Source organism: Penaeus vannamei, chromosome 12, assembly GCF_042767895.1.
Source record: "Penaeus vannamei isolate JL-2024 chromosome 12, ASM4276789v1, whole genome shotgun sequence".
Taxonomy (NCBI): domain Eukaryota; kingdom Metazoa; phylum Arthropoda; class Malacostraca; order Decapoda; family Penaeidae; genus Penaeus; species Penaeus vannamei.
In genome coordinates, this window is record NC_091560.1 from 46,374,065 (window position 1) to 46,386,564 (window position 12,500).

General features: G+C 52.5%; 1 protein-coding gene across 2 annotated transcripts in view; it reads left to right on the forward strand.

Annotated features, from left to right (window-relative positions):
• The window catches only part of Ser (protein serrate), a 360,589-nt gene extending 348,207 nt beyond the window's left edge, over positions 1-12,382 (forward strand). Inside the window, exons 13-19 of one of the 2 annotated variants that reach the window (XM_070128370.1) lie at positions 724-882; positions 4,393-4,506; positions 6,762-6,989; positions 7,089-7,639; positions 7,843-8,178; positions 8,348-8,498; positions 8,665-12,382. In XM_070128370.1, coding sequence (XP_069984471.1) covers positions 724-882; positions 4,393-4,506; positions 6,762-6,989; positions 7,089-7,639; positions 7,843-8,178; positions 8,348-8,498; positions 8,665-9,239 — 2,114 coding nt within the window. In that variant the 3' untranslated portion in view covers positions 9,240-12,382. The remainder of the gene's footprint in view (positions 1-723; positions 883-4,392; positions 4,507-6,761; positions 6,990-7,088; positions 7,640-7,842; positions 8,179-8,347; positions 8,499-8,664) is intronic. The other variant, XM_070128371.1, reaches the window with a different exon arrangement.
• Positions 12,383-12,500: the final 118 nt, after the last annotated feature.

Here is a 12,500-nt window from a genome sequence, read left to right on the forward strand (position 1 = left end):
TTGCCTCCCTTTTGGGGCGAATGGAAACGCAAACGACAAACTCCTTCGTCCGGTTTCTGCTTCTTCACGGACCTCTCTCTGTGCGATCGGGGCCACGCGCGTGTCGACGTGGGCGATCGTGTGTGTCGTCCCCTCCCTTCCTTCCTTCCCTCCTCCCTCCCTCCTTCCTTCCTTCCTTCCTTCCTTTCCTTCCTTTCCTTCCTTTCCTTCCTTCCTCCCTTCCTTCCTTCCCTCCTCCCTCCCTCCTTCCTTCCTTCCTTCCTCCTTAATTCCTTCCCTCCCTCCCTCCCTCCTTCCTTAATTCCTTCCCTCCCTCCTCCCTCCCTCTCCTCCTCACCTCTTCTCCCACCTCCACCACCTCCACCTCCACCTCCACCACCTCCCCCTCTCCCTCCTCCCCCCTCCCGCCTCCACACCTCCACTTCCACCTCCCCCCCACCTCCCTCCCTCCCCCTCCCACCCACCTCCCTTCCACCTTTTCCCTCCCTCCTCCACCACCTCACCCCTCCTCCTCCCCCCTCCCGCCACCACCTCCACCACCCACCTCCACCTCCTCTCCCTCCCGCCACTCTCACTCCGCCCCGAGCAGCCCCCCAGGTGAGCTACTCCCCTGTCCCTCACGCCTGCACCACCTGTGGTACCTGTACTCCTCCGTGCACACGTACCCCCCCCCTCTCCTCCGCGCCGGGCCTCACCCCCCCTCTGTCCGTCCCGTCCCAACAGTGGTGGACAGCTGCCTCGTGCCTGACACCCGCGACCCCGGCCCCGTCAGGCTCGTGCCCTCCAACATCTGCGGCAGGCACGGCCGCTGCGTCAGCCACGCCGACGGGAACTTCTCCTGCGTGTGCGTCCCGGGATTTACCGGGCAGTATTGCCACATCAGTGAGTACTCCTCCTCTGGGGTTTTTTGTTTTGTGTGTGTTTGTTTGTTTGTTGGTTTGGTGGTTTTGGTGTGTTTGCGGTTCGTGGTGTGGCTCTTCGGGCTTACTAACATCTGTTTTCTTTTCTTTTCTCTCTTTTTAAATAATTTGGTTTGATTTTTCCTCTTTCAATCACCGAACAATATATCAGAAATGTTTTTCATTCGTCAGCAACGATTTGCAACACATGGCACTGCGAAACAGCTGTTGCAAGAAGGCTGTCGCTCCCCCCCTCCCCTCCCCCGGGCCTCGCAACATCACGTGTTATTTGCATTGAAGCCCCCCCCCCCCCCCGAAGAAAGTGAAGCCAATCTGGATGTATTCTCGTCAGCTGGTTTTATCGTGAATGGATATATATATATATTTTAAAACACGTCATTCCGTATCATTTATTTTATCAATTAATTTAATGTTCCTTTAGATGTTGCCGATTCCGTTGGAAATCATGTAGTTCTATTCGAAGACATCCCCCCCCCCCCCCACCCCGAAAAAAGGAGATTTTGATGAATAGAAGTATATGTTTAAAAGATGTTTTGCAAAAAAAAAAAGATAATAATAATAATAAATAAATAAATGATGTGGTCTAGAGAGGATCAGTACCTAAGGCATTGAAATCTCCACGACGCACCGTAGAGGCCAAAATCCCGCGTCTTCTCAAGCGTCCCTCTCGACCGCCCGACTTCCTCAGTCGCTCCCTCCCGCCGACAACGGACGCGAGGACCGGCCGCAACCGACGCACGCCTCCGACATCCGACATCCGACATTCCCCTTCAACCCTGAGCCGCATCAGACACCGCGAGTCGAGCCGCCCTTGATCTGCACGGGAGCGGGGCGGCGCCGTCTCCCCGATTGCCTCCCAGCGATGCCATCCCAGATAACGGGGTGCCAGGTCGACCCCTCCCTCCCCCTCCTCCCCCACGGCCGGTAGTCTGTCAGTCAGCCTTTGATGGGAACCGACGCCCGCGCCACGCCCACACGGACGCGCGTCGTGGGCTGTGCGCTGCGCCCGCTTGATGTGTCATGCGCGTTTGTGTCGCGCCGGAGATGTGCTGGCGATGCGGGAGATATGACTGCATTCGCTCTCTTTCTTTCTCTGTCTGTCTGTCTGTCTCTCTCTCTCTCCCTCCCCCCTCTCTCTCTCTCTGCCTCTCTCCCTCTCCCTCCCCCCCCTCTCTCTCTCTCTGTCTCTCTCTGTCTCTCTCTCTCTTTCTCTCTCTCTATCTCTCTCTCTCTCTATCTATCTATCTATCTCTATCTCTTTCTCTCTCTCTCTCTCTCTCTCTCTCTCTCTCTCTCTCTCTCTCTCTCTCTCTCTCTCTCTCTCTCTCTCTCTCTCTCTCTCTCTCTCTCTCTCTCTCTCTCTCTCTCTCTCTTTCTGACATATGTTTGTTGACTCCCGTCTCTCCCTCGCCATTTTATGAATGGGAAGAACACCGCATGACAGATCTCGGCATCTGATCAGGAGAACCGCCCCCTCCCCTAACCCCCCTCCCAAACTGACCCCCCCACCCCCCTACCCCAAATTGAACCCACGGCCCCCCCCACCCCTCCAGTTCAGAGGGTTTGCCGGTTTTAAGGATTTTACGGTATGGTAGCGCTGGTATGTTCTCTCGATGGTATCTTGATGGTACTCAGCCCTCAGACCCATCCGGGTTCTCTCTCCTTCGTCTCGGCTTTGAGGTCTTCCTTCGTTTCTTCCTGTTCTTCGTCCTGTTCTTTTTTTGTTTTCTGTTCTGTGTTCGTTTCTGTCCTCTCTTCTCCCTTTTTATTGTCTTTTTGTTTCTCTGTCTTTGTTATTCTTGTCTCTTCTTTTTTCTATCTCCTTCGCTTTTTCGTCTTCCACACTGATTTCTCTCCCATTTCCATAACTTTTCCTCTCTCTCTTCTCCCCTGTTATTCCTCTTTCCTCCTCTACCTTTATCTCTTCCTCCTCCCTCGCCCTCTACTTCTTCCTCCTCCCCCTCTTCTTCCACCTTTTCCTCCTCCCTACTCCTCTCCTCCCTCTCCCTCTTCTTCCTCCCTCCACCCTCCCCCCCTCCTCCTCCTCCCACCTCCTCCTCTGCTTCCCTCCCCCTCCTCCCTCTCCCCTCTCCCCCACCCCCCTCCTCCCCCTCCTCTTCCTCCTCCTCCTCCTCTTCCTCCTCCTCCCCTTCCCCTCCCACTTTCCCCCCTCCCCCCTCCCCCTCCCCCTCCCCCTCCCTCCTCCTCCTCCATTGAGAGCTACAGGACCTTCTTAAGATCAATAATTATACCTTGAGCTTCCCCTGTCAAAGCCTCACAGAGTCTAGTCATCCGTGGGGGCAGGTGTGGGGGGGTGAGGGAGGGGGGAGGGGGGGAGGGGGACGGGGAGGATAAAGAAAGTACTGACTTCTGCGTCGTCTTCGTCTTCGTGGCTAAGACCCCGGAGTCGTTTTGATGCTGTTGTTGTCGTTGTTGTCGTTAGGGTCTTTGGTTGAGGGTCGTGGAAGTGGTGGTCGTTTGGTCATTTAGTCGCGTGTGTGTGTGTGTGACTGTTTTTGTGTATGTGTGTGTGTATGACTGTTTTTGTGTATGTGTGAGCGTGCGTGCAGATCGATGTTTGTGTGTGTGTGTGTGTGTGTGTGTGTGTGTCTGTGTGTGTGTATAAAAGGAAAGAAAGCGAAAAATTTAAAACAGTGTCTTTGCATCTTCCAAACGCCTCTCGGAATTTGAAAAACCTACAGTAGAAAAAAAAAGAAAAAAAGGAAAAAAGAAAAAAACACGTGACCTTTAGATGACCTTTGGCTGACCCGAAAGCAAGGTCGAAATTGAACCTTCCTTGCGAGTGATTCCTTTTCTCTCCCTCTTCCTTCTTTTCGTTTTAATATGTATGTTTGTTTACTAATTTAGATTGTTATTGCTTCTTGAGTTGGTTCATCATTTGCAATATTTGTAGGCCTATACGCGTCTATGTTCGTGTATGTATCATTTGTTATATGTTTGTTATTATTATTAATTCCTTCATCTTCATTAATTCTCTGTCAAGCTTATTTACATATTTAGTAAGAATGACATTTATCACATTTCTTGATTGTTATTATATACCTGAATTATCATTGATTCCTCTGTTATCGTTCTTTTTCTCTCTTTCTCTCTCTTTCTTTCTCTCTCTCTCTTGCTCTCTCTCTCTCTCTCTCTCTCTCTCTCTCTCTCTCTCTCTCTCTCTCTCTCTCTCTCTCTCTCTCTCTCTCTCTCTCTCTCTCTCTCTCTCTCTCTCTTTCTCTTCACTCCTTTCCCTCTCTCTCTCTCTCTCACTCTTTCCCTCTCTCTCTCCCTCACCCCCCTCTCTTCTCTCTCTCTCTCTCTCTCTCTCTATCTCTATCTCTATCCTTCCCTCCTTCCTTCCTACGTTCCTTCCCTCCCTCCTATCTGTCCCCCACACACACAATACCGACACAAACTAATCGTTCTCTCTCCCCCTCCCCCCCCCCTCCTCCCCCCGTTCTCCCCGCAGACGTGAACGACTGTGAGTCCTCTCCCTGCGCGAACGGCGGAACGTGCGTGGACCTCGTCAGCGGGTTCCAGTGCGTGTGTGACCAGGGCTGGGAGGGGCCGACCTGCGACCGTGGTAAGCTGCTGTTGTTGTTGTTGTTTGTTGTTGTTGTGGCTGTTGTGATTTTTTTTTCGAGTGTAGTTGGTCGGTTGTTGTTGTGGCTGTTGTTGTAATTTTTTTTTGTGTGTGTGTGTGTGTGTGTGTGTGTGTGTTTTCGAGTGTAGTTGGTGGACTGTGGTTTCTGCTTTTTGATTCGTCTTCTTTTATGTATTTTTTATTCTTTTTTTTCATTGTTTTTTTTTTTTCTTCGTTTCTTTTTCTTTTCTTTTTTTTTTTTTTCTTTTCTTTCTTTCTTTTTTTCTTTTCTTTCTTTCTTTTTTTTTCTTCGTTTCTTTTTCTTTCTTTTCTCCGTTCCTTCTCCCTATAGTTATTATTATACTAATCCTTGTTTGTCATCTTTTTCCCCCCGCTAATCACAATATTCGTTGTCTTTTATTTTCCTTGCATTCTCTTCGCTCTCATCTCCCTCATCTTAGCTTTCTTATCCATATTTCCAAAGGCTTTCTATCTTGTAATTGATCACTGATGCAATCTTGTGCAACATTTAGAAAGTCAACGGCCATTTTTTTTTTTCGTTAAATTCGTTTTTTTTCTTATATTGTTTTTGTTGTTTTGTTTTCTGTCATCCGTGTTCTATGTCATTTTTATTGTCGTTTTCTGTGTCACCTGTTTTCTTTGCCATTCTTCTAGACACCTCCTTCCCTTCTACCGCTTTATCTCCCCTGTCATCGCAGCCTTCCTTATACCCCCTTTCATTCCTACGCCCATCTCTTCCTGTTCCTCCTCCTCTTTGCATCTCACCCCCTCCTCAGCCCTCTCCTCCCCCCCTTCTCCCTCCTCCCCTCACACCCTCACCCCCTCCCCTTACCCCCTCACCCCCTCCTACTTCCCTTACTCTCATTCCATCCTCTAAATCCCCCCCCCCATAGATTAACTCCCCTCCCCTCCCCTCCCTCCCTCCCTCCCGCCCCTCCCTCCCTCCCACGCCCCTCCCCTCCCTCCCTCCCTCCCACGCCCCTCCCCTCCCTCCCCCCCACGCCCCTCCCCCTCCTTTGTGTCTCGGCTGATTAAGTAGGATGACCCAGCATCCTTGTAGGATATAAGGAAGGGGGGTAGGGGAGGGAGGGAAGGTGGGGAGGGAGGTGGAGTAGGATAATGAAAGTTTTTTTTCTTTTCTTTTTCTTTTTTTTTTGGGGGGGTGGGGGTGGGGGGTGGGGGGTGAGACTGGTTAAGTTAACGGGTGAGTCAATTCCGCGATGAGGAGAGATGAGTGAAATATGAGTTTACGGGTGAATCTGACGGGGGGGGGAGGGGGGGAGGTGAGAGGAAAGCGTTGAGGGAATCCGCTTAGGATACGGGGGGGGGGGGGGGATGTGGATGCCAATGTGGATGACTATGTGGATGATTTTGGGTCGATTTCAGGAATAAGTTTGACAAATAAAAAAAAATAATAATAAATAAATAATTGGGGGAGATGCAAGGTTAATATAATCGGATTAAACGCAGTTAATTTTGATCTTTAGAAAATGGAGATCAATAGATAAAAGAATAGATTAATTAAAGGGAAGTAGGAGAGACACACCAATGGGATGCACGTGGAAGGGATCGTCTAAGAGAGATAAGAGAGATAACTTGCGTGGCTTATTAAGTGATCGGAGGAGATTGCAAGACCCTCGAGTCATGTCAGGTTGGAGGGATTTTGTGGGCGGGGCTTCGTTGGTCACCTGTGCTCCGCTGTTTTTCTTTTCGTTTTCCTTCTTGCGTCTTATTCTTCGGGTACTGTTGCTGTTACTACTACTTTTGCCTTTTTTTTCTTCTTCTTCTTCATCTTTTTCTTATTCTCCCTCCTCCTCCTCCTCATCTTCTTCTTCTTCTTAATCGCAGCTTTAACTTATCTCCTACTTGCCCCTCACTTTCTCCTCTTTCCCTCTCTCCCCTTCCCATCTCCAGCCTCCCTCTTCCTCATACTTCTTCATATGCTCTTTGTCTTTTTTTCCATTATTTTTTCCTCTTTTTTCATGTTCCCTTTTCGTCACCTCTCCCTTCTCCCTCTTCTCCTATATGGTCTCTCTTCCAGTTACTCGTTCCTTGTCCTCCCAACTACCATAGTCCCCACCATCTTACCTCCTCCCACTTCCTCACCTCTCCCTCCCCCTCCCCCCTCTTCCATCAGCTCCCTATCCCCCCTACCCGACTCCTACCATCTACCCCCCCCACACACACACCCCTTCTCCCTCCGCCCGCCCTGAACGAGCCCCGTCTCCCCGCAGACACGGACGAGTGCGCCGACCAGCCGTGCCGGAACAACGGCACGTGCGTCGACGGCAAGGTGGACTTCGCGTGCACGTGCCCCGAGGGGTGGAAGGGGCGCACGTGCGCGTCCACCACGTCCCACTGCGACGCCTCCACGTGCCAGAACGGCGGGGTGTGCGCCGACCTGGGCACGGCCTTCGTGTGCCGCTGCCCCGAGGGCTGGAAGGGCACCACGTGTCAGATCGGTAAGTCGCTGCTATTTGTTGCTTTGTTGTCTTTTGCGAGAGCGCAGCCGCGCCCCGCTCTGCCCCGAGCGCCGCCTGACCCGCCGCCTCTTTCCGCAGCCGAGCGCCGCGCCTGCGACTCGTCCCCGTGCAAGAACGGCGCCACGTGCGTCAACACGGGCGACGGCTTCACGTGCCTGTGCCAGGACGGCTGGGACGGCGCCACGTGCCAGAACAACATCAACGAGTGCGCCACGTACCCCTGCTACAACGGCGGCCGCTGCCTGGACGGCATCAACACGCGCGTGTGCAAGTGCGCGCCGGGCTTCGCCGGCCCCGACTGCCGCATCAACATCGACGAGTGCGCGTCGTCGCCCTGCGCCTTCGGCAGCACCTGCAGGGACGGCCCCGGCTACTTCCGCTGCGTGTGCCCGCCGGGCCGCACGGGCCACCGCTGCGACCGCGTCGAGCTCCCCAACGACACGGGCGTCGACACCCCCAAGCCGTGCTTCTGGGACGGCGAGCTGCGGCAGCACGGCGCCGTCTGGACGCACCAGTGCAACTCGTGCCATTGCAGCCACGGCACCGCCTCCTGCTCCGCCGTCTGGTGCGGCCCCGAGAACTGCCTGCGCTCGCGCGACCCCGCGCACTACCCGTGCAAGCCCGTGCAGGTGGGTTTGGCTTCGGCTTTTCTTTGGATATTAATGATTGCATTTTTGCCTTATACTGTCTATATATGCCCTGATGTACGGAAGACACTTGCACATACACAGACGCACACATTCACACTCACACACATTCACTTACATTCACACTCACACATACGCGCGCACACGCGCAAGCCCCAACCCCCCTAACCCTCCCTCCGCCCCAGGTGTGCGTGCCGGGGCCGCCCGAGTGGTGCCTGGCGGGCGCGTGCGAGCCGTGGGGCGAGTGCCGCGACCTGAGCCACGACGAGCAGAAGGTGGCGCCGCCCTCCAACCCCGGCCCCGAGGACTGCCAGCCCAACCGCGCCACGCTCAACAACGCGTGCGCGCGCCTCACGCTCGTGCTGGACCGCGCGCGCCTGCACGTGGGCGCTCGCGTGCAGACCATGTGCCGCGGGCTGCGCGCCGCCTGGGCGGGGCGCCACGGCCACACCGCCACGCCCTCGCCCGTCATCCTGTGCGGCCTCGTCGCCGGCACCAACGACACGGTCGAGGTCACGCTGGTGAGTCCTTCGTCGTCTTGGTCTCTTCTTTGCTCTCTGCGGGCGTGTTTTGCAATGCAGTTGATTCTAATGAGGATGGCCGCTGGGATTTTGTCCCCATAAAACCACTCCACTTTCCCTTCGGTCGACGGCGCTCGCTAACCGCTCTCCTTCCTCATCTCCCCAACAGTCGTATCCTACAGGAGGGCCTCACGGCGACGTCACGGTCGCCGCGAAGACCCTCGGCGAGCTGGTCAGCAAGAGGCTCACCACCGTCAGCGCCCTCACCGCCGTGGTCGAGGTCAAGGTGGAGACGACGGTCGTCAGCGGCGAGAACCCAGGTCAGTTGGACGTCGATGGTCCTGGTGGGAGGGGGGTGAAGGGGAGGATGAGAGAGAGAAAGAGAGAGAGAGAGAGAATAAATGTATATATATATAGAGAGAGAGAGTGAGAGAAAGAGAGAGTATACTAAAACCAAATCTAACCCCGTCGTTTTCCCTTCGGCAGGCATCGCCAACGGGGTCCTGGCGGCCGTGACGGTGGTGCTCGTGGTCCTGGTGATCCTGGCGGTGGCGGCGCTGGGCTACTGGCAGTGCCGGCGGCGCCACCTGCAGGCGCACCACCGCAACGCCTTCCCGTCGCACTCGTCGCGCCACAAGCTGGCCGAGGACGCCCACGCCGAGAAGTCCAACAACGAGAACGAGGAGAAGCTGTGGCGCTACCACAACCCCCTCAAGACCTCGTCCTTCTGCGGCGGCCCCGGCGACGAGGCGGGGCCCTCCTGCTCGCGCGTCACGCCGCAGGGCCCCGGCGACCCGCGGGTGGCGCCCCTGGGCTCGCCCGTGGGCCTGATCCAGGTGCCCAAGGCCAGCCTGGCCACGCCCGAGACGGACCTCAGCGACTGCGAGTCCCCGACGCACGGGCTGCCGGCGGCCATGCGCAAGGTGCAGAACGCCGACGTGGAGCGAAACATCACCCCGCACGACCCGGCCTGCAAGAGCATACAGAAGGAGATCAACCTGAAGGCCATCTCGCCCCGGGCGGCGGAGGCGGACCACATGACGAGCGAGGTGGTCGTATAGCAGAAGGACTTCGGTCCTCCCTCCTGCAGGACCCCAAGCGTGATGTGGGAGGGCGTGCTCGTGTGCGTGCCCGCGGCCCGCCCCTCGCGCCTGCCATGTTCCCAAGTGCCTAAGCCACGAGTGTGTTCACGCGGGGATTTCCCCTTCTGACGGCGCCCCAAGGGGAGCTTCGAGCTCCTCCCGCCCGAGTGACGATTGTGCCTCCCCCCCCCCTCCCTCCCCCGTGAAGTGGTGGCGCAGCGGCGTCACAGCGGACGTTCTAGTGGTGACGCCGCGACCCTCGTGTGCGACGCTCGCTCGCGGCCGAGAAACCTCGTGATGACTTCTTGTAGTGCCTCAAGGACTTACACTGCTGTGGCGGCGCCTCGGGTCCTCCGCCCCGAGCGCCGCGTCACAGCGCCCACTCATAACCTCATGACCGTCTCCGCGACGACGACGTCTCCGGTGCTCCTGCGACCGTCCTCGAAGTTTCCAGAACTCTTCCCGCGCAGCCGCTGCTGGCGCGGCGAAGGGCCAGCGACTCGGTAGCCTGACGGTGAACGTGCGATACCAGTGGTATCCCAAACCGTCAAGTCGTGAAGACCATTTTCTTAAAGTTTAGCGTGATCCTCGTGACCAATGTCCAAGCTCTTTTTGGACCTTATGAGGCTCTTGAATGTTCAGGTATGATGTATTTTATATCCAAAGGCTTTCTGAACGTTCGCTCGGATGCCGGCGGCCGCGCGCGGTGAGGCCGCCTTGGCCCCGCCTCCCGCGCCCGCGAACGCCCTCATCGCCCTCACCACGCATATCCTCCTCACTCTTTGGGACATCCTTCGACTATGCATATCCCTCATTCGCTCGGGAGTTCACAGAAAGGCATATCCAGTACCTCCAGGCATCTCTAGACAGAATGGTGCATACCCGGTGCTTCCACGGACGTTCGCCGCCCGAGGGAAAGGACGACCGGGCATCCGGCGATTTCCCGACCGCGCTGACGACCAGCGATCCGCTGTTTCTACGAACGTTCGCGCAGGACCTAGACAGAATCCTCTACGTTTAACGAACGTTCAGTAACGATGCATATCTGGCTCTTGCTGTCTGTTATCGCTTACTGGCGGCCCTCGTCTGTCTCCGGTTCCTCAACCAACGACCAATTTGATGCTGTGTTTTGTCGACGCGCCATTTTCCGGAGCGTTCGCCGATGGTGCGGATCCGGTTCTCTCGTCATGGCGCATTCAGTATCCGTATCTCAGTGTTTACTGTAATGTATTCATCCTCCGGTACTTATAAGAACGCTTGTTTGTGTGTTACATGCGGCATCAGCTATCCCCACAGCGTTCTCCGTTGATGAATGCGGTATCCAGCGTCAGCAAAAAGCGAAAATGTGAATCCGCGGCGGACTGGATATCCGCACACCCTTACGCGAACGCAGTGTATAACTTTACTATTTACTGCATATTCTCAGTGTAAAACGGAAGAAAGGAGTGCGGAATGCACACGTTTTAAGCTCCTCTCTGACCCCCCCTTCAAAAATGGATGATGCGTTTATAGAGAAAGAGGTAAATAGTTTTTATGTGACGTAGACTTTTAAAAAGGGAATCAGATTATTTTGTACTAGAGTTGGAGAGGCTTGGGTCTCTCCTCAGAGAATCTGCCTTATGGAGTCAACACATTTCCTTTTTTTTAAGCCCCGACTATATATTTCTCTCTTTTTTTAATCAAATCTCCCTTTTCTCACTCTTTTTTTTAGCGGAACCAGTAGTTATTTTCATTTTTTGATTGTTTTTATTTTCCTTTTTTTAATTACTTTTGATTTCCTGCGGCCATGTTGCTTGTGAGAGCTTGTGTAATGCCTTACATATGAGCGCTTCTGTATAAAAGAGAATTATGGCTCCGGTGTGTATAATTGTATAGATTGTAGCAGATTTTTATAGGACACAGAGCAGCGGGAGGTCGTGATCTCTATATAATGACAAAGTTCATTGTGTTTTTGTTTTTTTTCTGAATCGATTTCTATGTTGATCATTTTCTTTCGCGGGTTTTCTTCAGTGTGACGTCACTGCCATGGCGTCATGAGCAGGTCGTGACGTAAGACCGGAACGATATATATTTTTTTTTTTCCCAAAGTTGTGATCAAATTTCTGCGTACATGAAAACCGAATTCATTTAAAAAGAAAGAAAGAAAATAATAGAATGAAATGGCAAAAATCCGACGAGTTCTTGCGTCCCGACCTCGCTAAGACCTCGCATTCTAAATCTATTTTTCTGATAATACTCGATTCCGTTGCATCCCTCAGCTCTCAAACTTCTACACTACCTGATATCGATGTAGAAAGCTGTGATATTTTTGTACATTTGTATTCAGTGTTGTGCAATGTATATATGTAAGTATTTATTGATGTTAAACCTTAGCATCATTGACGCCATTTCATTATGATTATGATTCCGCATCTGGCCGCTAGGGGGGCGTGAGGATCAATGGGTTCAGGGAGGACTAAAAGAAAACGGAAAAATGGAAGTTTTTTTTTTTTTTTTAAGAAATGACCTTAGAAAATATATATATATATATAAATATAAATCTCGTGACAAGACTTTTTTTTAAGTTCCCGAATAAGGAAAAGAAACGTAGATAATCCCCCACACACAAAATATAGAAAACGGGAAGAAAACAACTTTCAGGCAAGCTATCTGAAAGAAAACGGGAAGACGCCGTTCTCTCTCTCTACGGGGATAAACGGAAAAAAAGAGACAATTCCTCAATAAAAATGATAATTAAAGGGAGAACGAAAGAAAGAAAAAAAAAAACAAGAATTAGAAAGTGAAATAAGACTAAAACCGCCATGAATGGGCTGTGATATTGTCGAAAATACCAGGATGTTAAAGGGGCCACGGTTGCCGATTGCTCCTTTTTCTCACGAACCTTTTTTCGCAGTCTGTCTGTTTGCTTTTCTCTTTTTGTTTTTGTTTTTATTTCTTCTCGATTATTTTCTAATGATCTAACAGGCGACACACATCTGTACAAAACGAGAGAGGAAGAAGGAGACGAGAGAAAAAAGTCCTACAGATTAACTTGTATATTTTTGGTATTTTCGAGCGAGATTTAAAGCATGCCATTGTTGGGAAACATCTCGAAAAGACAATAAAGATTTATTCGGATAAAAGCTGTTTTTGTTATTATCCCTTTTTTTTGTTTTTTGGATGAAGATATGGAGAAATAGCCTTGGGAATTTGGAAATAGAAATTTAGATGTGTGTGAGTCACACACACGCAACAAATAGA